Below are 25243 nucleotides of genomic sequence, written 5' to 3'. Positions count from 1 at the left end.
CTACATCCCAGCATCAGCTACAGGCCCCAAACAGAATGCATTGGACTACGCCTTGACGAAAGGCAGTAATTTTTAGTGGTGTGGTGCTTTTATTCATTCTTAGCATTATGAAGCACTTGGTATAATGAAGCTCTTGGTATTGGACAGATGAGATGAGGTGTGACAACTTGCGTGAGGCTTCTCATGGGATTCAAGAGCTACAAATAATCCAGACACTTTTTGACCTGATTTCATAGCACTGATATTGATTTGCTGCATCCCTTACATTTCAGCTTAGCTGTGATTATATTGGTACCTGGTATATAATTGTGTCTAGTTTGGCTGTGATAGCAGATTTTCTTGCCCTTCTGTCTTCCCTCCAGCTGAGCGGCAGGAAAGCTGTTATTTACAGCAGCAGAAGTGAGGTCTGGTTCACTTGTGATTCCCAAGTGGAAATGTGTGGGCAGATAACTTTCTTGTTAGTGCCATTAAGGGAACAGCAGTTGGCAGCCAACGTTAATGCAAAGGATCAGCTGGAACGTTGAAGTTACCCCACAAAGTGTATCGGCAATGCAAAAGAGAGTTTCTGTGTTGCAGCAAATCGCAGAGAATTGCAGAGAGGGATGTCCTAACATTTTGCAGTGGTAGGATGTATTTCTTCTGGAAATAAGTTGGCTATAGCCATCTGCATAACCTGGAAAGCTAGTGTAATAGATAGAGCAGTAAGGAAGGGCAGTGTGTCCTATCCAAAAAATAAATTAGACGAAGCAACTCACACTGAGTGCAGAGGAAGGCTGGATAATTAGCTTAGATTCAATTCTTGGTTTTCAGTTATCTGAAGTTAAGCTGAACTGAATCCCTCTCAGATGCTTTTCTGAAAGGGAGCAGCGGCACAGAAGAGCTTCTAACAACAGCTCTCCTTTGATTATCCACATTCACTGCAAACCAGCACTAACACATCCAGCAAGTTGTGACATTCTGTGGCTTAAGTGTTTAAGTGCTGGCAGGTAAATGCTGGAAATACCATTTCTGCCTGCAATAACACATCCTTCAGTAAATCAAAGCAGACTAATGCACACATCACCCTGTGTAAACAATGTAACTGCAGGGGATAATAGCATGCATAGATAGTGAGTTACATAACTAAATGTAAAAGTAAGTAAATATTCCTCTTCACCCTTCTAGACAGAATGGTTTTGGTCCCTTTTCAAGGCTTTAAAAGACTGGGGGAGTAGAGACCAGATTGCTTGTGGTGGTTTTTACCCTCTGTAAAACTAAAATTTTAGCCACTCTTATTTGCAGCATCTCCAAATTAGATGCATTTTTACCTCATTAATCACTGCTAAGAAATATCATATTTTATTCACCCTGAGTCCAGAGTCTGATCCCCATCATTAACTGCCATCTGCTGCTTTGTGATAAAGTTATCCTCAGGCTTCCTCTATCTGAGTCAGGTAAGAATGTCAAAATAGCATTATTAAAATTGGAAAGACTGCTTTGTCATTAGCATCTCTGGAATCACAGGGACTGGATGGAAAATTAGATGGGTTAGGCTGTTTACAATATGCAGCTTGGTTTTGTTTGCTAGATACTGCAGTGACAGGGCACCTCTGGTTTCCAGGCTTCTGCAGGGCTCTGGTTGAGGGCAAATCCAGTACAAGACTACCAGGGAGTAGTCTCTGGATTGTTTGACCCAGTGCCTATCTGCAGCTCATCTGGTAGTGCTGAGGGCATGGCAGAACTCCAGCAAAGAGCCCTCAGAGAAAAAAGAAAAGTAGCATAACATGAAATTGCTGATTGCTGGGAAAGAACAGCATTGATAAAATAACCACTTGCTAACCTCGGAGCATCATCAGCACTGATCTCCTGGCAGTAGCATGCCCAGCAGCACCAGGAAACCTCCTCAAGGGATGGAGACTTCAGGTAACAGAGAAAGGGATTCAATAGCATGTTAGTTTTAATTACATTATTAATTTCTTCTTTAGTTGAACGACTCGGATTGTTGTGCAGGTGACACTTTAACTGGGCTAGTTGTGTCTTTAACTTGATTCTAATTGAAGAAGCAATAAATTCTTGCATCCGTGTCTGAAGTGTTTCTCCCTTTTGGCCATAGCAAGCTTTTGAATGTAATGACTTAAAAGGCCTTCCTGAGTCCTTTGTTAATATCTCCTACCACTGTGAACACATAATCTCTTTTTAATAAACTTTCACATTCCCACTTAATAGTAGTTAGGGTTTATGAGGCTTTTCTGAACACCTCAATAAAGAGAGGTTTGGTTTTATTTTGTTTTTTAACTGTTCCTTTGTAACCATGAGCTGCCTTCTGATAGGATGGGGATAGAACTTGTGCCCGAAAGGGACATTGGATGTCTGTCCACAACTCTCTGAAGTTAGGCACCAACACATGTGCAGGATCAGACCCTGAGCCAAGTGAATGAGCACACAGTTCTTTGAGGGCTCGGTGCTGATGCCCTCCAGCAGCACTACCTCCTGTGAGTTAATGAAGATTGGATCTCATCTAGATATATAACTTGAACACACCGAAACTTCCTTAATAAATTTTAGGGTAGATTTCAGTATGGAATTACAGTGCAGGTCTCTAGCCATTAAAAAATGAATTATTGTTACCGATGTAACTCAGCAGCAGAGCGCCCTGACAGCAATGGCTTGAGCTAATTCCCCCAAAGATTAGTCTCTGTTCCTGGAAGATAAGTGCTCTTGCCTTGTTTCCTTGTGTTGGATTTTTATATAGTACCTTTTGTAGCACTGCACCATTTTCATATGCATGTACCATACAGTACGGCGTTGGCAATGTCAGAGAAGGTATTATATCACACCTAATTTGGAAAGGCTTGGTGAAGGTTATCTCTGCCCCAAGCAAAGATACTAATGGGCTGAATACAAGGCTGTTAGAATAATTTCTACTGAATGCTGTATTAAACATTTTTCCTTTCCCCCTTCCTCTGTGCATGGATTTCTAGATATTTTTAAAAGAAAATAAAAAGGACAATTTAGTAGTGAAATTAGAAAAATATTGAATATAGAAGTTGATTACAGATAGGATATTCAGAGACAGGCTTCAATTTGGTTGGATGCCTTAAATACTCAAATTATTAGCTACTACTGATAGAATTTGACTTGTAGGCCATGATGAGTGATCTGTGCTAGGCATCTTGGCAATCCAGTTTCAAACTTTTGTGATTGGATGCTCAATCTCCTGTAGTTATTTTTCCTCCCCAGATGGCTAAAAGGCAATTCACAGAATGTTGCATTTTTTAACCCTTCCATTTTTACTTTGACGATGAAGTTTATTTTACACCAGTGACCCAAAGCACTGATTGATCTGATAACTTTTTCCTTCTAATACGTATTTTTAATCTGTCAGAAACAAAACACAAGGACCAAGAGGTGACTTTTTTCAGAAGGTGATCCTTCGTTTCTTGATGTTTGCAGGAAGATAAATACGAGAGGCTCCAACAGGGGAAATGTCAGTGCAGAACGCTTGTTCTGCATGTGCAGAATGGTGGTATGTAGGAAAAGTCTCTAACATTCCTATTTTTATGATAGGTCTTTTTCTTCAGGTTTTTGTAATGCTGTTTCGCCATCAATAACAGTGTGGTTGTCTGAGTGTTGGGTATCCTTGGACACCTGTGGTCTGGATTCAGCCAGACATCTCTCCTGTTCAGGAGCATGTTGACGTAGATGGCACTGAACCCACAGGGTAACATTCCCTTTCCAGAGTTCAGTTCTCTGTACTGTTTTAAGATGTATGAAATACAACTGGAGCGGGGAGAAAATGATGAGAGAGAATGAGAGAGAGAAGTTGTTCATCTGTAGAAAGGGAGAAGCAGCTTATCTCTGCTGGTGGTTTTGTAAAGCTTGTTCAGATGTAACGACTTTCCTGATAGCAAGTTGCTGTCATTTTCTTAGGGAAAAATGCTTAAGGTAACTGCATTCAAAGATGTAAGTAAATACACCTTCATGGTAACTTCCCTTTCTGGTAGCCTTGCCTTTGTTTCATTGCTGGCAATTTCACAACAGTCTTTCCACCTTTGTGTTGTTTCCCTCCAACATGTTTTGTTGTTGTTGTTTTTGTTTTTTTTTTTTAGATTTAAAATTGCTAATTGCAACTATCCTGGGATGTGTGAGGTGTATTTCATAAAGATGAGCAGTTCAATTAACTTCATATGCAGACAAAGCTCATAAAGTTCGAGCCCAGTACATAAAAGGGGGATGCACACAAGAACTTCTGGCTTTTTTTTTTTTAATGAACAGAAAGGCAAATCATTTGAGCAGGACCCAGTGCATAATTTTATTGAACGTTTTTTGCCAGCTGTACTCAGGGGTATGTAACATGAAAACTGGTACTGCATTTGGCAGGCAGGCAGTCCCACTGATTTCACGGATTAAACCAGTTGCACGTATCCAAAGCAGGCTGGGTTTGGGGGATGGTGGTAGGTGACTGTGTATTGTACAACCTCCCAGGCTCTGTGGGGCAATTAGAAATGCAAACCTGTTACCTTGGCAACTGGAAAACTGGATCTCTTTGGATAAGGCAGCAGCATATAAAATCTTTTCTCATTTACCTTCCTATAGTTGTGCTGTTGAATTGCATCAGATATCTTCTTCTCTGCTGAAAAGACCTCAGATGACTATAGAACTAATAAATAACAGCAATTGTATAGAGTTGTGCTTCCAAAATTTCACTCTATGGGCCATTCCTGAGCTGTTGAGTGCCAGCTGACTGCAAGATGGTGGTTCACCCCCTGTATTTCCTGCTGTTAATATTTCACCAAAAGGCAGCTAAAACATTAAGTGTACTCCTAATAACTCCAGAGAACAATGAAATCAAATCAGACATCCAAACAGCTAATACCAAACTTGTTCTCTCGTGGGTTCTTTCTTTCCCGTCCTCTCCTTTGCTGTAGTCAGATGCTCTCAATTTTGTTCAATTTGAATGCCTGGCTGTACTTGATTATCGTAAAGCCATATTAGTATAGCTTTGTAGGTTTGCTCTGATGTTGCAAGTGGGGAATTCTGCTTTGTATGGAGGAGGATCCTCTCTGAAATACAGTAGTAGTAAGATTAATACCAAGGGACTTTGATGTCCATTTCTTTAGGTTTGTCCTGGTTTGGGCTGGCATAGAGTTAATGGTTTGGTGCCGTATGATGGATTTAGGATGAGAATAGTGTTGCTAGCACACTAGTGTTTTAGTTGTTGCTGAGCCTGAAAAACCCTGAGACAAGGGTTTTTCGGCATAAGGACCTGGGAGGGGACAGATTCAGTGTAGAAGTGATACAGTAGGGGCTTTGTAAACAGAAAGATCTGGCAAATATATTCCTTAGCACTAATATGATTGTTTTGTTTTAATATTCTCAGTCAATGCTCAGCATCACCATGATGTTTGATTTGGATTGATGTTTGATTGGAACAGATCCAGAGGTGGGCTCTGAGATGATCAAAGGACTGGAGCACCTCTCCTCTGAGGAAAGGTTGAGGGATCTGGGCTTGTTTAGCTTGGGGAAGAGAAGGCTCTGGAGAGACCTCATTGTGGCCTTCCAGTGCTTGAAGGGAGCGGATAAACAGGAGGGGGAATGGCTCTTTACGAGGGTGGGTAGTGGTAGGACAAGGGGGAATGGTTTTAAACTGAGACAGGGGAGGTTTGGGTTGGATATTAGGAGGAAGTTTTTCACCCAGAGGGTGATGCACTGGAACAGGTTGCCCACAGGGAGTTGTGGATGCCCCATCCCTGCAGGCATTCAAGGCCAGGCTGGATGTGGCTCTGGGCAGCCTGGGCTGCTGGTTGGGAACCTGCACATAGCAGGGATGTTGAAACTAGGTGATCATTTTCAACCCAGGCCATTCTGTGATATTTCCATATAATCTACTTTGTAGGGTTTTGTATAATTTCATGAGGGTGATTTTGAAGAATTCTCTGTAAAAATGAGAAATACTGAAATGCTGCACTTTTTGCTTAAAAAGGGCCTCCTGTGTTCTTTTGGCTTCCTCAAAGCGGTTTCCTGTTTGGGGAACCAGTTACTTGAGCTTTAGCTAACCTTGGAGTATTCTGGGTAAGATTTGAGAAATGTCAGAACCATTCTACAGCCCCTAACTAGAATCTGTGCCAGTATGTTAGCTTTGGTTTATGCTCTAGTAACTATTAAAAGCTCAGAGACCCATAAAACTCCTAATCTCCTAATTAATGTTCTGGATTCTGCTCACCCTCCTTTTCTCTCAACTTTCAGCAAATTTGGCATTTGTGCCCAGCACTAGTTCATAGCCTTAGGAATGAATCCTTTTATGCAAGAAACTTCCCTGTTGCCTAATTTTCTTCCCCTAATGGGGAAAGAATCGCCTGCAAACCAAGGTGCTAATTACATCATTGCCTCGGTGACACAACTGCTGACTTACTTCGCTTACTCCACTAATAACTAGCACTAACTAATGACTTGGCTGCTATTAAGCTGTGGCTGACATTAAGTTGCAAACTCAGTGCAGTAGCTCTATATGCCTGTAGCTATCTAAACCCCTGTAATCTTAAAACCAGATTATACTTTTATCTGCAGAAAGAGAAGTTTTGTGTAACAATGTTTACTTTACTTGCAGATGTCAGTGAAAGGGCTAAAAGATTTCATCTCGGCTGCATCATGTTTCATTTACTTCTTATAAAAAACAACAGCTCATGAGAATTTAATCTATTTTTTCCCAGAAGCATTAGGCTTGTTTGTATACAAATCCATGAATTTTTAGGTGGGTTCTTGGTTTTTTTTTTTTTTTCTAATTTCATTTTGGGTTCTCTGCTTGTAGAAAGTCAGCTAATTAGTTTTTAGGCAAATTAATCTTCAAGTGACACTAGGAGGTGAGAAGTTAATTCTCACTCATTCCTTGTTTCTTTATGACTGCCTAATTATTCATGAATTTAGTAGGGTCTGTGCTCTAGAAAGACAACTCAGTATGGGGTTAAGCAGTGCCCTAGCAGAGGAAAAAGGGTAAAAAATTTACATACTTGACAGGCCTGCAGCTGCTTTGAGATTGTCATTCTCCAGTTTTCATTTCTGTCCTGTTGGTACTGTAAATTATTAATCAAACAATGATTACCTATACAATCCTCTTAATTTCCAAAGAGCCTTGTTAATAGGAACTAAGACATCTGCCATGTGCTCGAGAGAAGGACACGATCTCAGAGCCAAATCTTCCCTTGCATTCTGCTTATGCATCCTTGGTTATGAATCAAGGAACTTGGCACGCAGAAGTATGATTATGCTTTGCAGTAAATAGGATAAGAAAAACTTGATTTCCAGTTTGGGATAAGGCCTTTTAAGAATTCAGGGAGAGCTGCTGGTTTGGGTGGTCATAAAGAATCTGCACAACGTAGGAAAAAAAAAAGAAAGAAAAATTCTGCGGTTACTGTGGTCTGGAAGACAAATGTGAACACAGGTAAAGATAATACAGAAAGAATTTTAATATAATGCTGTAGAATAGTGAGGGAATATGGAGATAGTTGTGAAAGAAATAGGCAATGAGATTAAAAAAAAAAAAAAAGTGTAATCTCTTACAAGAGCACAGTTGTATTTCAGGGATATCCAGTACAAGAAGCAAATGTTCCTGGATGATCCACAAAAAAGATGAGCTGAGCTGTAATATCATCAATATCTGAAGGAAAGGGGGAAGATGAAGCTAAAAAAGTAGGACTGGGAAAGTTTTGCATTCTTTCATTTGCCATTATTGCAGTTGCATTTGATCTACGTTTGATTGATTGGATGTGGTCAAAAGTGCTCAGTGACTTGCAGAAATAAGGCCTGCAATAACTCATGTAGAATATTTGGAGTCTGAATTGGGAGAGAGGAAATGCAGACTGTAACAGCAACATTTGAAACAGAAAACTTCAAAGCATGTTAAGATGACAGATATCTCACCTTTCTATTGGCTGTGTGCAGGACCCTTGGGGTCTCTCTCAGTCCAACAAGTTTCAGTGCATTCCTTGTTTACAGCATGTTCTGCTTTAAGTGCCTGTGGGACTCAGTGGTCACTTCTTTCCATCACCCCTGTACCTGACTCTGCATCTGTTCCCTACCAAGACCAACAGGCTGGCATTGCAGGTTTCATGTTTTCTGCCTGTTTTTCCCACCTTGTATTCCAGACAACTTTTCCTCATTGATTTCTGCACTTTCCAGTCATTTTACAAGAAATAACAACTCCCATTCTTGCCTGAGGGTCTCACCTTGTCTGGGGCAAGGCAAATGTAAGCATGAAGCTTTCCTCCCATCCTCCCCAGTGCAACCTTCTTAGCAGAAAAAAGCAAACATACACAACAGAGGCCAGCCATCTTAGAAACACTTCCCAATACCTGCTTCCTCCTGCTTTCACTTTTTAGGCCACTATGAAACAAATACTTGGAATATTTTGTTTAAAAAGAACAAAACCAAAAAGAGGACAACTATTTGGTCAAAAAGCCACTGTTTGCTACATGTTTTTTATATTGTGATTCTTTCGAAGCTGATTTCAACTGTAAATTTGGCCACGTGATGATCACTGTAAAGAATTGAGTTTGCTCATTGCAATTTTAGGTAAGCAGGCTTTAATACAGACTTTAATTGCAATTGGCTGTTGGTTTATAAAACAGAGAACTGGATTTTCAGTGAGGACAGAAGAAAAGCTGAGGTTCTAGATGTAGGGATAAATATTTACTAAAATAGATGAGGAGGTAATCAGTCTTCAAACTTGTCAGTGTCACTGAGGACTGCAGACAGACTACAGAAACAGAACAGTAAGAAATAATTTACTTTGTATGCCCTTTCATTATGATACATCCCAGGCAGAATTTATTCTTCTAACGGTGTGCATCCAGCCAATTTCACTACCTACTTCTCTTGTCAAAATCAAAGAAAAATAACTTCATCTTAAAAAAAAAAAAAAAAAGGAAAAAAACCCAACCATTAAGATATTATACTTTTCTCTTTCTTAAGAGATCTCTTCTCACAGTGATAGGTATCTTAGAAAAGAAATTGATGTATCTTCCTTTCTTCTTTGCGTGTTCTTGGTATCACAAGCTGTGCACAGCATGCTTTCAATTAATTTAAACTAACTTTCCATCTGCTCCAGCAAATGTAGGATTTGAGTGAAAGACAGTATGATGGAGTGCCATGGAATGCGCTAATAGCAAACGCTAATGTGAAAGCCAGTCTTCTGTGGAAAATGTAAAATCCATAGTGCACTCCTTCTAGTCCATATTAAAGGCTCACTTTTGAGAAAAATGTTTATTGTTTTCAATATTTGCCTAATCAAGATGGGAAACGAAAGCTTCCACAAAGGAGATGGAGTTTTTACATTTTACAGAGCGTAGCAATTTGAAGAACAGGATGTATCAGATCGATTCCTTTTTAATTGCCACTTTCATCAAGCTTTGTTATGGGATTATTTCATTATGTTTCTACACTTAAAGCAAAAGAATACAAATGCTGAATATGATTAGAACTTGGAAAGCTTTGTTATCAATTCAATCAGAGTACTGTGTATTTTGTGAATATTCTAATTTTCCCCAACAAATTAAAGTTTCAACAAAGGTATTTAAATTAGAAAAGCCAAAGCTGCAGCAAAACAGCTACAGTGTCTACATTCAAGTAATGACACAAGCTGAATTATAGTAACAAAACCTTTTTGCTGCTTAATGTATGTACTTTGCAGCCATTACTATAGTCCTTTATTTTTGTTTTTTTGGGGGGGTTTCCTTTTAGTATAAGCTTGAAATGTCAATTCTGGCACCTGCCTTTCAAGCAACAAGTATTTAAAATTGTGTGGTAATTAAATTCTACCTGCAGCCCAAATTCATTCCCTGTGGAACCCCCGAGGATCAGGTTATGGCCTTTTTCCCAATTTAAATTAGTGTGTGAATTTGCAGAGTAGAATTATGCTGGATCCTGGTTCCTCCTCCCAGTATTTCTCACTTTAAGTGCTGTTCTCAACCCTGGTTTGACAACTTCGACTGATCAAATAACTGCAAATCAAAACTCCAGACTTGGTGAGACACACAGGAAACAGCAAGGAGGAGATGATAAGCCTGTTCCTGGTAGTTATTATCTCAAACTGAGTATCACTTGCACTTAAAAGTGGAGCTCCATAGAGGATAATTCTACATAGTTTTGTGTAATTCCACAGAAACCAATCACATTTTCTCAGCAATTAAGTGCCTGAGTTCAAACTTCTGTTGAAGACTGACCTGCTTCTCAGTGGCTGCAGCCTGTAGTTACCACCGCTTTCTAGGTTTAAATTCTTCAGGCATAGATGGTTTTCCTTAGACCTGCATGGAAGGCCTTCATCCTTCAGCTGCAGTGTCCTCAGACCCTACCCATGGATTAAGCAGCATACAAGATACCCAGTAGCTGAAGGAAAGGGTCCCTTCAAAGTAAGAAATTAAACTCTCTATTTCTTTTCTTGGGAGACTATTGCCCCTAACACCTCTTGTTTGTCACCTCACAGCAGTGTGTCCTCATCGGCCACTTCTGGGAATTCTGGGGGGGATGTAACTTGCCAGAGTTGTTCATTTCTTCAGGAAAGAGTTGAAGATTTCATAGGGAGAAGTGATGCAGGAGTAGGAGATGTTTAATTTCCTTTAGTTCCTTTCTAGTTTGCCACAAGCAGACCCAAAGAGAAGTACATTTCTCAGATAGCTACCTTTGTACATTGATACACATCAGAAATAGCAGCTGCTGTGAAGATGGAAGGGTATGAGACATGGAAAGTTCTTAAGGTTTCTATCTGACCAGCTGAGACAGGTGAGGAATTAAAGATATACCTTGGAACATGCAGGAAAATCATTTTTCACTGATCTTCAGCAGAGATCTTAGCTTCCAAAAGCTTCTCCGTTTCCCAGTTACATCATACAGACTAATAAAAAGTATTACTTCTCCCTACAGACCTTTCCTATCTTCTGTTCTGCAGAGCATGTGTGTACCTACAGCAGATACTGTCCTGAGAATTCATATGCACAGCCTGAAACCTTTAAGCAGTGGTTGGACAAGCTGAGGCGTGACAAAATATGTCAGTAAATTGGCACAATTCTGTTCAGAAAGGCATTTTCAGAGGGCTCTGACTGCTGTCAGTCGTGCTCCTTCTTCAGGTAGAATGTGATGGTGTATAATATTTAGCCACCATTAGGTGTTTTTTCCATTTGGGACTGTTTCATGCACAAGTCAACCATTTAATCAGTCTCCTTCATTGTTAGATTAAAAGTGGAGTGACTGCAAGGAAATGAGGGGAAAAGAGAAAATGAGATGTACTGTTAGAAAATTCCACCTAGAAGTGAGAGATTAAACTATTTGAAATGAAAACAATAGTAAATGAATTTGGGGATGTTTTACTTTATGCTTAAATTAAATCATTGGCTGAAAAATAATAACTTGGTCCTTCAAAGTTATAACCTGGAAATGGGATGGAGACAAAAGTTAAAAGATGAATAATAGAAGAAAGAGATCAAGCGTGCAGCAGGGCAGGGATGATAATGGTTATTTAAGGCAGAAAAAAATGACAATGAATGGTAATTAGCAGTAATGAAAACACATTTTCCCTTCATAAATTGGGTGTTGGTGTCAGTATGGCTTGTCTGAATGCACATTCAGGGGAGAACGTGGCTTTAAAGTGGTAACGAGAGCAGGAAAGAATTAGCTGAGCATCACTTATATGAGTGCGTGTATATAAATGCATGGTGTGTGTATCTTCTTCCTAGCTGTTATCTGAGCAACTTGTATAAATGTAAAAATATTTTCAGAACCGGATTCTGTAGAGCATACAAGAGACAATAATGCAGTTATCAAGTATTTAATATTAGTCAGTCAGTCTCTCTCCTCACCATCCTTAGCGTGAGATAATTTTGTGTCCCAGTCCTGAGGGATGTGAAGGGTGGGATTCAAGACCCAGTAGAGCTGTCTGTGACCAGAAGGGCACGTACGTCTTAAAGCTTCTGGATTCAATTCCAGAGCTAAATTTGTCTAGTGTAATCATAAAATGAAAATGCTCCAGCCTACCCGTCACAGTGGTTAAACATGCAGGAGTAAGTCCATGGTTAATATATATCAATCGTTAACCGTTAATCAGAGACCATTTAGATCAGGCTGGAGGAATTCAAAGTATAAATGAGCTCTGAAAACGCCGGATAAGTTTGGGTGACAAAGCTGTCAAGCGAGCAGGAGGAAAAAACTGAGCTGTAGCTAGATAAGGCTTGCACTAGTGACAGACCCATGGGCTGTAATGAATGAACAAGTCTTGCTGATTGATTTACTCAGATGTTGATAAACAGCTCGCTATCCAGACAGGTCCACCATCTCAGAACACCGCTGGTCTCCCGAGAGTCATTCACTGACAGGCAGCAGGATGGGGAGGCACTGGGTTTCCTTCTGCTCAGGAGCGCCTTTCTTTTTTGGAGGCTGCACATCATTCCTAGGCTGCTGACTGAATACAGATGTGGTTTAATTTTATAGTAGGCTGTTGGTAATACATATTTCTTTATAACGTGGGGATTGATTTAAAACATATAACGCTTTCTGAATGACTTCCAGACGTGAAGTTTTAGCTTTCCGGTCTGAAAATATTGACTATAATTATTGAATGTTTAAGGTGCTCCACTGTTAGCAGAAATGTATTTTGAGTTCTATTTACCATTGCCTTTGCTGAGCTGAATTTTGTTACACTTTCTCTCTTTCTTTCCTACATGATTAAAATACCTTAGAGGTAATTATTAAAATTAAGCACCTGGCTAATATGAAGTATGTCATCTGAATTCAGTCAAGTAAGCCATAGTTGCAGCAAGTATCTTTTTTTTTTTTTTTTTAGAATACTTTTTAAACAGCGTTTTTAAAATATATATTTCTGTTATTACTCTCATTTTGTTCTGCTTTGTAAAGACTGATTTTTAAATCAGTAAGCAGGCTTTCAATGCTCATGGTAGGTCTTAGATAAGGTGCAAAAACAATGCTGAAATATGCAGTGATAATTGAGTGTCAATTTAAGAACATGTTCCCTGTTGAACAGGTGCCTGTAGTTTCCTGTGAACTTGAGGTTATTGTTAATACACCGTTAACAGGATCCCAGGAGTTTCCATGCAGTTAATTTCACACTTGGACATTGCAATATTTGCAACAGTTCCCAATGTTTCGAAATGTCCAGGAGACTTTGGCAGGGACAGCCAAGCAAAATGCTAATAAGGAAAACAGAAGAGAAGTCAGAGCCAGCTCTCGACTGTTGCCAGACTCCATCAGCACTACACAATGTTGACAAGAAAAAAAGAATTCTTTCATCTCCTGCAGCCATAAACCAAGGGGGATTTTATTTATTTATTAACAGAGAAATAACAGAATGAAATAGAAGGGAGGGCTTGAAAGGAGCCCATTGTGTTAGGCCAGTGACATCTCTCTCAAGTGAATGAGGATCCTTGAACGAGGCTTGTTTCTTAACACAGCTCTGTAACGCAGTGATCCGGCAGTCAGAGCTGTGTTTGTCATCCTGCAGGGTAATTTACAGTTCTGCAGACTGGGAGGAAAATACAAGCAAATGAAAACTGATCAGATTAATAGTCTTACGCTGTGGTATAAATGCAGGAGTTGTATCAGTGACACATAATGTGTAAACCAGTAGTCAGCCAACTGGGTTACCAAGATCTTAGGTCAGTCAGATAACAAGAATGCATTAGACACATGTTTTACTTCAGCTTGGAGCAGTAAAGTTGTGTTACGTAATGAATGACTGACTCCAAAGGGCAGAAATCAGAGTAGGCTGGCCTATGAAGTTCCCATTGACAAGACCCAGATCTCTGGGCAAATGGTCATGGTTAACAGACAGCATCATCAAACTTTATTTTGGCTTTCAATCCAAAGATCATCCTCGATTTTTATATGAATAAGCGTTTTTAGTGCATCTCTTGAAGAGAGGACCCTCTGCTTCTTAATCTCTTGTGATGCTGTTGTATCAAAAGTGAGTGTCAAGTCTTGACTCAGGTCATTTCCTTCTTCTAAAAAGGTCGAGTTAAAAAGAAGTAAAATTTAAAAAACAAAAATGTTATCACGCTTCTTGAACAGTGTTTCCTTAGAGATTTGGCATCTTTTCTTCTCTGTTGTGAGAAGGGTAACAAGATACATTTCATAGAAGTCTGGAGTATAACTGCTAAATGTCTTCTGACTTGCAAGAAATTGGACAGCTCGTAAAAACAGTTGTTGAATCAACAGCCTTTGGTAAGAGCCAACTAAGTGGGATCTCCCATAGGAAAATGTACTGCATGACTGGGGAACTGAACATCCTGAGAATTCTCTGTTAAGCTTTCTGCTCTTTTGGGTGTTTTAAACTTCTTTGCTTAAATGAAAGATGCAAAGAGCCAAGGGTGGGGTCTCCAGAAACCACATGACAACTAAATTCGTTAGGGGAATAAATAATGTCTAAATTTAGTGCTGCTATTATTTCCTTTTAGAGAGTATTTTTCCAGATTTTGTGAAGACCCATATTAGAGAATGTTTTTTCCAAATTTCCAGATTCCAAACAAATAAACGAAATAGTGCCCTCAGCAAAGCCTCAGTGTAGCAGGGACTTCCATCCGTTGGGCTAATGAAGGTGACACATATAGGTTTGTGCTACCTACTGTCCCCACTTCCATCTCTTTAATTGATTTTTGAGCCACCCCAATTCCCATATTAATTAGTCTGTAGTAGGTTTAATTGCATTCTAGTACATTCTTTCCCAACGAACTGAACTCTTTAATGAGTATTCGCTTCTTGATAACAGATTTAAAAAATAGACTATTCTTTTGTGGGAGAGGGCAATGAAGCTCCTCCCCTTAGCATATATATTTGTATATGAGAATATATAATATATATGTGAGTGTTTATAAATATATGCATGGACATTTTTAATAGTTTGATTTGGGCACTAACTAGTCCTTTTATGTATTTCTCCTTGTTATAAGTGAGTTGTATGACATTTAATGTACATACTGCCTTTCTCTCCCTTATTCCATCTAAGCAGGGCAAAGACAATGAGGAGATGGAGCAACAAGAGGACTTCTTTTTAAATCTGTTGTGTGAAGAAAGTAAGTCTTGCATTGTGCCCAGTCAACCCCAGAAGACAGAGCTAAAAACAGCACACATTTTCATTAGCTTCATGTACTCAGTGCTCATTTGCTGAACAAAACAGTACACAGTCCCAAGGAACAGAAAATGAGAGTGCAAGAAAGCACTGCAGCCCCCAGGTTGTGTAAATGATGACAGCAGCTACAGTTAGAAGTAAGTTTGTCATGGCCCTGTGCTGACTGGCTGAGGCTTTGGTTCCTGCTTTGGAGGCTTCAGCTTCCAGCCTGTGCCTGTGTGAGGTTCTGGCACGAGGTGCCTCTGCAGCCTGGCTCTCAGGGCTCCCAGCGTGGTTTTCAGCAAAGCCCTCTGACTAATTCTGTATTTCTACCCTTATATTCGCTGTCTCTACCACCAAAACAGAGTGAGAAGAGGGTGCTTTGTGCTCCGATAGAGGTAAAAATGCAAGAGAATGCAGCATGATGGATATACACGTAGGTCCAAATCCTGCAGTCAGGTCTGCCAGTGCGGTGGTGAGCAGCTGCACTGAGCCTTTGGCAGCACTGAGCATGTAGGACTTTTGTTCAGCTCAAAGAAAAGATTACTCTCTAGAGCTGTTATTGTTTCAGCTTCTTTATGCAGGATCCAAAAGCAAGCCATATTCAAATTAATGTTTTTTACCATTAGTAGAAATGGCAAAACTTGCTAGGCACTGTGGCTAGGCTTTCCAGCACTGGTCTAGTTCTTACACAATGGAGCTAATAGCTAAAGCTTGAACACATGGGTTTTATCAAAGCAGGAAGTTTAAATCTTTCCTTTAGACGTACAGTCTAGTAACGAGGGTTATTCTAATTACTGTGATATATTGTTTCTACTTCGCTTTACTGGTGAACTCTGTCATGTTTGCTATCATCCTTTTATGAAATAAGTATCTCCGATCTCATTTTTTTTCTTTTTGGCAATCCAATATACAAAAGACCGAATGTCTGTTAATTGGGGCACCTGTTTCTCTGTAGAGGTATTACTGATTTTGCTCAATATGAAAAATGATGACAATTAACTTAACTTGGTGATGCAGGAAGCATTTCAGTGTATATTAGAGCACGATGACTTTTAAAGAAGGAAAAGCCCATTGTTATATAATTATTTGAACTGTTAACGGGGGGAAAAAAATTCAGCTCTTAGTCTTCTAGATACTAGGGATGGCAATGGAGGACGTGGTTCAAATCCCACAAAAACTGTCTCCCTCTGTATCAGCCAATAACACATCCTATAACCCCAAGGCAGGTTATAATCCTTGTTTTATGGCTACTTGGAAGGTATCTTAAAGCACTGTTGTTTTACTGCAACTGATGAAATAGCACAAAAAATGAGCCACAGCTGATGTTATGTTTCATTTATTTATTTGTATACAAAGAAGCAGTGTGATTTGTTGCCATTTCCAAGTGCCTCATTATCTTGCTACTGTCCCTAGCAGATCAATTACAGCAGGAGCGGAGCTGACGAGATAACTAGAGTGGAAAAATTACCCCCATATAAAATTTGTTCCCAGGTGTTTGCTGGCATGAAGCAAGATAAGTAATGTAAGGGACAGTGGCCAAATTTATAAAGGAGAACTTTTAAAAACCTGTTAGTGACGTGAAGATGTAGTCCATTCCGTAAGCATTGTCTGCTATGGTTCAGTGTCCTTCTATTGAAAATCTATCTTCAGTTTGGAAAGACAATGACAAATTTTAGAAATAAATAAATATACACCCCAAGAAAAGCTGTTACGAACATCCCTTATCCCAAGCCAATTACTTCAGCATTGTAACTTATTTCAGAACACTTTGAAAACAGCTCTTTAAATGTAAGACTCCAGGGTATAGTATTTCATTCTGAATTTTCAGCATGCCTGCAGTAAACAAGCACTGTAAATACTTTTGCTTTTCTTGTTTTGGACAGTTAGTCATAAAAAGTACATCCAGCCACAGCAGTGATGGTGAGCATCCCGCAATTGCGTAAGAAAACGTTCAGTTAGACAAAATAAGTAGTAACATAATGTTGAAGTGTACAGGACTGCAGTAACTTACATGCTGCTGTAACTGCAGGGGCAGTGAAGGTCACCGTGCACTGGGAGGTGGATGAGTGGAGTCCGGCCAGAGGCGTGGCAGCAGAGGACGAGCATCCCGGTAGTTTTACAGCAGGAGCAATGACCCTTGCTTTGTTTCTGCAGGTAAGAAGGTTGTACTGAAACCAGAAGGGACTGTTCTGATTTACTATTGCAGGAGAAAAATGGAACTGTATTGAACTGTGCAAAGTTACTGAGTAACAGTAAGACTGCAATCCAGAATGTGCGGTGTTAGATGAGGCAGAAGGTTGAAAGGGCAATGGAAAACTTCTACTCGACTCAAAAACCTTCAGCGTTTTCTCTCTCTTAACAATTCCTTGCTTATGATTTAACTTTGTTCTATTTCAAATGCCACTTTTAAGGTACAAGGCACAGCATTAGTTTAGGACAATGATCTCAACTGACATCAAAGGAGGTGATGCTCTTCTGCGGTGGCTTTCAGGTAATGACCTTTTGCTCAGTTAAACCACAAGTGTCAAATATGCTTCTTCATCCTTTACTTATTACGAACCACATAAAAGACCACCTCTGGATTCAGTGTCTGATAAACCATAGGCCATTGGCAAAAGATACAGAGCAGGAATCCATGGAGGTGGGGCTCAGGGAAAGCAAGCTGCAGTGGTTTGTACTCAAATATTTCCTTCTTGTGCTGCCCTCACTCCTACAGCTTCCTCTGTTCTCAGATGCAGTAAAAAGCCTTTTCAGGGATATTCTATCTTTATGTCTCTGTCACTTTAGATAACTTCCTAGAAGATCTAAGGAAAAAAACCCAAACCACCAACTCAAGGAATGTCAGAAATTTGATGCTGGTTTTGTGCTAGAAAAAGAATTTCCAGACAAAGACACAATAATGTCGTAGTGCTATGGTGACTATTCTCTGCAAGATTTTAATTCTACCCAGCTTTCTGTTAGTTATTCTGGTCTGGGTTCTGGCTGCTATTTATTATTTCACCTGCTGGGCCCTTTGCCAATATCTAGGATCAATTGACAGCACAGGAAAGCACACAGAGCACCCCACTTCCTTCCTCATAGATTATGAGAGCTCAGGCAAAAATGAAAATAGTTTCTTACAAACCTTAAGTCCTGCTACTAGGAATGCAGCACCCTGAAGATACAAACCTTGCAGATGAGCAGCGCAAACTGTTGAGCAGCTTGGTCTGGAGGAGAGTGTGTTTGAAGGACACGAGGGCACTAAATTGTGGACTGAGATTTTATGAGTCGAGGCAACAAGCAGACGACGTATCTGTATAGCTCTACTACCACAGCACTTAGGCACAGTGGTTGAGCACATCAGACATGGCCACAGACTATGGCAGTACTCACTGTTAAAAGCCATCCTGTAATCAGCCGTGCCAGCAGTGAGTGCTGCACGATGACAGCAGTGCAGTCCTGTAGCTTCCTAAGGTGGGTCACTCTGATTGACGTTTGTTCAGCCTGTTTCGGTTACAATGTGCATTTTTCTGTGGATGTCTCTTCTACGTAAGCTGAAATGATGATGGTAGGTGGGGAAGGTAACCGGGTGAAGCAGAAAGGAAGTGCAACAAAAATCCATTAAAGCTTCTGTGCACAGTCCAGCCTGGGGATGTCTGACCCAGGTCGGCTCAGTGCAACTCCTATTACAAAGAGTGGCAAAGCATAGCATTACCTTTAGCTGAATAGATACTGAATAATCTACTGCTACTTTCCTGTGTGGTCAAATATTATTTACCTCTCTGACCTCCAGTTTGTCACTCTATAAATGTGGCATGATGATGAAGGCTACAATTCATCTCTGTTGCTTAGAGCAGTGTGGGAATTTTTTTGTACTTAGCTCTGGCTATTCCAGCCCTTGACAGTCTCAGGGTCATTCTGTAGTCCTCTGTTCTTGCTCTGTATTACATCAGGAAGGTCTATGCCCAGACAAAAGGTAAAAGCCCATACATCCTTTATTTGAGCATTTCACAAATAAATTACAAGTTTCTTTGCAACCACGTCATAAATCAAAACGTTTATTTACACCTCAGAAACAGCAAGCAATTCAGCAACTAGGGCCCAAAGAAACAACTGGAAAAGTAGCTGAAATAAGTATCTTTGAAAATCAAACAAAAATATTTTTCTCCTTGTTTGAGCTTAAAAAAAAAAAAAAACATAAAAAATTTCTTGGTGATACATTGGAGATTGTTATGGGGCAGATTGTTATGATTTCTGTCTGAAATGGCAGTAACAACGCAGCTTGTTTGTACTGAATTCACCATCAGAGTTCACCAGACATGCTCTCATTCTACAGTCCTGAACAGGATGTGCATGCATGTACATACACGTCTGTCTTTACATTCATTTTAGCCCCAAATCATCAAATACAGTCACTTATTGATGCAGAGAAGGAGTACAATGTTCAAATGTTGAATGAAACTTTCCTGAATAGCTGTCCCATTGAAAACAGAGTGATGCAGTTATTCTGACTATAAACCCTCCCATTTTCACTGCTGATGACCAACTTATACACAGACAACTAAAAATGAGTCAGTAAACAATTATAAATATCTTCAAATGATATAAATTTTATTAAGCGAGGACAACTAAAGGTTAGCATAAGTACAACATGGGAGTTGGAATAAGCCTGGATTTCAGTGTGGGGGTTTTTTTGGTTGTGGGTTATTTTTTTTTTTTCCTTTTAAAAATCAAACTGGTTTAGCATACATCACCCAAGCTGTTCCTTAACTTGTGTTCATTCATGATTCATGGGATTAAACTGCTTATTTCAAGTCCCCATGTTGTATTAGTCTCCATCTGCATATATTATATATATATATTTATATATGTATGTGTATATCTCTATATATCTACATATATACACACACATAGCAATTGTGCAACTAATAACTTTCCACCAAGAGTGGATGAATATATCCATTCCATTCGGACAAATACAAACCAACTAGCATATCCTGATGTGAAAACAGTGTGGTCAATGGTTGTATGCTTGACAAAGTAAAACAGTCAGCTATACCTGCTTTAAATAGAATAGCTGTTGCAACTACTGCTGAAATACTTTGTATGTTAACTCTATATATTGTAGGTCATAGAATTGATAAAAAATATTATTATTTTAGTTATTTATCTTTTTGGCACCATTGGACAGTGTATCTCTCAGAAACTGAGTCTCTGAAGATGTATTAAAGGAAAGATAGGATCAGAGTTTTGTCCTAGGCTTGATGTTCTCAAGATGATGTGACTATTTAATATCATTTATCTTGTGGTTTTTATTTTAATTAAATGAATCATTATTAAATCCATTCAAAAAGAAACTTGGCCTTTAGATAACTAGTGACAAAAAATTACTTGTGTACAAAATTCTCTGTGCTGGAAGCAGCTGAGACAAAGACTGGCAGTTCTTTCAGTGTCTCAACAAGGAGCCTCACAAAGGAAAGACAAACGATGCAAGAGTTGTTACTATAACTCCAAATGCTCGCTCTGTTATAGTGAGCACTTAAGCTAGGTCCCTATGATGTAATTTGAAGCCCATGATTTAATAAATGAGGTTTGTATTGCAGGGATCCCTAACTTAAATGACTACATGAGAGACTGGGACAAATTATTTGACTACAGGCCACAGCCGTTTCAAATAGAGGTTAAATCAAATCAGGTTGGGTTCCCTGGGGACCCATTAAAGTCATCAGTGAAGGAAGTGAGTGCTCTGTGGGAAGCATCTAGGCTGTAGGCTTCTTTGTATGTCACAAAAGAAAAACATTCAATTATATATAAGCAGTCAATGATACTGTGACAAATATTGCTGCTTTACTGTTTGCAGAACATCAGTAAAACCACAATGTGGGGAGGTCTAAATGAACATTTTTGTTTGTGTCACTAACTGATGCGCAAACAACTCTAGTAACGGAGTTGCTCTTTGATTTACACCAGTGTCAAGTGGGATGGGAACAGGGCTCAGGAAGCTTAATAGTCAGTGTTCCGCTCACAGCTAATTTTCCTTGCCAACCAGTGGGAAATTCAGCTGGTTTTCCTTAGATTTAATCTTCAGTCCTGCAGTTACTGAACAAAATGTACATTCATAAATGCACGTAGGCATATTGCAAGCACACGCATGAGGTGTACAGAGTTCAGTTAGCAAGTGCACCACAGAGGAGACCTTTACCTTGCTAATATACTCTGACTGATTAACGTTATACCCAATTTGTGTTTTAACAGCAGATACTTTTATAAGTGAAATGATTTTTGCACAAGATGTTTTATGCGTGTTTCAAAAGGAAAATCAAGTTCACTGCCTTTCTGACTCCAGACAGCACTGAAAGTCTGCAAACGTACAAAAACTGCAGTAAACGTTGTAGTGACCAAGCAGGTAAGGTAGGAATAAGTGCTGTATTACAAACCCAGCAAACATGGCTGAACGAGTGCTAAACAAAACAAAACAAAAAAACAAACTAATTTTGCAACTTCTTTTGTGTTTCTTTCATAGTGTTGTGAGAAAGTAATACATTATTTGTTCTCTTTTGTTACAGGAAATGAGAATCATTTTTTTAAGCCTGACCCCACGATCTTTTTCGGGTAAGAAAACTCAAATTCTAATGTGGTTCCTCATTTGTATATTGCCACAGAAAGTGACACGATTGCTTATTAAAAAGGGTTGGTTCTCAGGTACAGGTTTCAGGTTTTTCAGAGGAAACATTAACATGGCAGCTTCATCTTCTTTGTGTGCTTAGGTAGTCCAGTAATTAGCTCAGTCAGAAGCCTAGAGATGCACTGTAAAGGCTGGGAGGCTTTAGTTTGTCTGGAGAAATAGTGGTATTGGTGAGTGAAGGCTTTGATGCATCTCGATTCAGAGCTTCAGCCATTGTACTGACTTTTCTATGTGTCAAAAGGTTGCAGTATTATCCGAGAAGAAAGATCTCTTGTCCTCGGGCACAGATTGGTAGTAAAAGTCTTCCCATTGTTAGTGCAGTTCCAGGCAGAAGAAATTTTTCTTTGTTCTTGGTTTTGGATGCCCTTGGAATGATTCACCAAATACTGTGTGAACCTTGGTTTAAATTAGAAAAGGGTATCTTTATCTGGTACTTGGGATAACACTAATGTCAATGGGTGTCTTTCCAGAGGTGGGTTTTGCTGGAAAGGAAGAGGAAGAAAGCAAGTAGAAAAAGAGCATTTGCAGGGGGAGAATATTATAATCTCTTTTATTCAAGATAGAGGTTTTGTAGATTAAAGCAGAGGGTGCAGTTCATCTTTGGGTTCATTTGGATTCATTCATTAAACATGTATCCTGAAAATCCAGTGGTGTTATGAATTCGTTGGTTTTTCCTTTTGAAAACTTTGCATAAAAATTTTATTTTTAAAAAGCTGTGATTGCTGATGACAAAGCAGCAGCCCGTGGTTACTATGAGGTAAGGGCAACGAAAGCAAACTAGAAGCACGCCCGTGTTCGTGTCTGAGGTCAGGCACTTCTTGTTGGAATGCCTGTGGCTGCCTCTCTGCCTGCTCCTGGAGCCCTTGCTCGGTAGAAGCTCCCACTCACCTTACAGCACTGCTTTGCTAAGTGAAACGTGCAGAGCTGTTGCTAGAGAAGCAAGGTCAGTGGGAGATTCCACGTGGGCAGCACTGCAGGAGTCACTGGAAGAGAGAATTGGTTCCTGTGTGAAGACAGCTTGTATCTCACCAGGAAATTTACAGCGCTAGGGAAGTTCACAACACAAACTTTTTTCCCTCTGTTGCCGTTGTTATTACTTTTGATTTAAAAAACAAAAACAAACAAAAAATGGTTGTCATATTTGGTACAATACAGGAAGTCAGAGAAAAGCTATTGTACAGCAATTTTTAACCACCAACACACATTTAATATCTAGTGTAGCGTTATGGAAAACTCAATGCATGTTTGGACTTTTTAATGCTTCCAAAAAACTTTACTATTGAAACATATATGTGGTGTGGAAGATATGCTCATAATTTCACTGTAGTAAGGACAACATACAGTATGATTCATAGGTACTGTAAAAATGCTAACTAAAGAATGCAGCTGCAAAGTACTATTGCATAAGGAAGCTTTCTTGTTTAAACTTTAAATAAGCAAGTTTATTAAAATATTCTAAGACACTTACCTTACCCTAGTTACTGGCAAGCTCTAATAAAAGCCACAGTCTGTCACTAGTATACTTTTTTTGTGTTAATTTTATAAAAATTTGGTGTGAGCTTTGATGGATCATTTACAATTTATTAACAAGATGATCATCTTGATACAGTTAAGTTTTGTTTTTTTTTTTAAACCTTACATGCTCACAGAATAAAAAAGGATTCATAGTCATATGTAACGAACACCCTTTTTTTCCCCATGTCTGCAAACAAGTGTGGTAAGTTTACACACACAAAGAAATGCTCTTGTTACTCTTAACTGGAAACTGTGTGTACACGTGTATGTATGTATATATATATTCAAAACTATAGATATGTGTGAATACACTTAGATAATAGGGCATCTGTTTTTCTCCTTGCACTGATACGTGTAATGCAGAGGCTGAGAGAGAGGCCAGTGCTTCTGAGAAGCACCTTGATTTTGCTGTTAGAATCAGCTTCTCATATGCAGACAATGCCTACTTTGTCTGCAGAACTGACAAAGGGCTTAAATTTTGTAAACTGCCCCAGCAAATAATTATCTGCAAGAGCATACAGGAAGCCCCTTTAAAATCAGCCCAGCATGTCCCATTGCTGTAGGTGGTGACCATACGGTGCTGGTTGCACTGAGTGCTTCCCCTTGCCTCACAAATCTGGGCTCGTGTACCTTCCTGGCACTGAGATGAAGAGCTGTGCTCCTGCTGAGTCTTAAATTCAGTTTTGGGGCATAAAGTGAGAAGTCTGGATCAGAAGCAAGCCAGGGGGACTTGCATTTCCTGTTTGCTGAACCTGAGGTACAAGAAGTGATGCTGCAGAGCCCTGGGCCTGCCTTTATTTGGTGTCAACAAAGTGGCTTTTTTCAGTGGTATGACTGCAATAGGCTCTCCTTCTGGCCACACTATAAACAGCAAGTACAGTAGGTTTAGCCATGTCGAATAGTTATGATTCATCTGTGGCTGTATTTACTCTGCTTTGTCAGTTGCACGTTCCAGATGAATATTTTATAAAAGCTAAACCAGTCCTATAACTCTTCTCTCCATATAAATATATATATATATACATACACTCATACATATACAAATACTAACCCACAGACAAAATATTTTCTGAACAGTTGAATAGCAACAAGTCAACAGTTAGAAAAAAATGGAGTCAATCTGTTTTCTCCTCCCCAAAGGTCAAGTTTAGATGTCATGGTCTTTTAACATTCAGTGAAAATTCGCATAAACCTTGCATCTTGCAAGAGGAATCCATTAATAAATGGAAGTTAGGGCAGAGGCTGTCAAACACCAATGTATAGTCGGACAGATTAAGTGAGGTTGCAAATTAAACTGAATCTGGAGCAACTGAGGCCTAGTAGTGAAGAACAGTAACTGTAAACTGCAGTCTTCAGATCTGACGTTTTCTTTTTTCTCGTTGCCATGGCAACTCGGTAGGACAGCTTCAAATGTCAGGAGTTCTTACAGACCTAAACGATGGGAAACGAGTGTGATTACTGCCATGCAGATCACAGAATCTTTTAACTTTTTGTCTTATTACCTCCCCCAGATTACTGATGGAGAACGTGCGCATTTATCAGCAATTCGGTATGAATAATCCAGGTTTAGGAACAATTAATTGTGAAGATGGAAATCTCCAGGAGAAAACCTCAGAATGTCGCCTGGAGCATTCTGAGACCTTTGTGGTGCATTCAGGAAGTTGTAGTGCAGAGGTCTGGTATAAATCTTGAGTCAGAACCTAATTCTCCCCACTTGGCACCTTGTTCACTTATGTTGGTGCAAGAGTGCAAGGAAAATATCACTGAGCTTCCTTTGCATATGCACACTGACTAGTAAAGAGCAGACAGACGTGTTCTTAAAAATAACAATCTATTTATGTGTTATGTGACTATAGCAGGGACTAAAAGAGCTCGCATATTTCATTAATGTTGCTACAGAATTGTAAATCTTACCTTTATTGTCTAACCTTTTAAATTATTTATTATTTTAAATGAAGGTAGCACAACTTGAATGATCC

General features: G+C 39.5%; 2 protein-coding genes across 4 annotated transcripts in view; one reads left to right on the top strand and one right to left on the bottom strand.

The window, feature by feature from the left end:
* Nucleotides 1-24695, top strand: part of LOC104913050 (uncharacterized) — a 129661-nt gene extending 104966 nt beyond the window's left edge. Inside the window, exons 4-6 of the mRNA XM_085235263.1 lie at nt 14984-15047; nt 17115-17247; nt 21639-24695. Of these exons, the coding sequence (XP_085091389.1) occupies nt 14984-15047; nt 17115-17247; nt 21639-21831 (390 nt within the window). The 3' untranslated portion in view covers nt 21832-24695. The remainder of the gene's footprint in view (nt 1-14983; nt 15048-17114; nt 17248-21638) is intronic.
* Nucleotides 19107-25243, bottom strand: part of CDH13 (cadherin 13) — a 431693-nt gene continuing 425556 nt past the window's right edge. For all 3 annotated transcript variants that reach the window (XM_010718092.4, XM_010718093.4, XM_085235262.1), the window contains one exon: nt 19107-24695. Coding sequence is in view for 1 of the 3 variants with exons in the window: in XM_010718093.4 (XP_010716395.1) it covers nt 24688-24695 (8 nt within the window). In the remaining 2 variants the exon portion in view is untranslated. The remainder of the gene's footprint in view (nt 24696-25243) is intronic.

Source organism: Meleagris gallopavo, chromosome 13 (assembly GCF_905368555.1).
Source record: "Meleagris gallopavo chromosome 13, MGAL_WU_HG_1.1, whole genome shotgun sequence".
Classification (NCBI taxonomy): Eukaryota; Metazoa; Chordata; class Aves; order Galliformes; family Phasianidae; genus Meleagris; species Meleagris gallopavo.
This window is presented reverse-complemented; position numbering and strand designations above follow the sequence as displayed.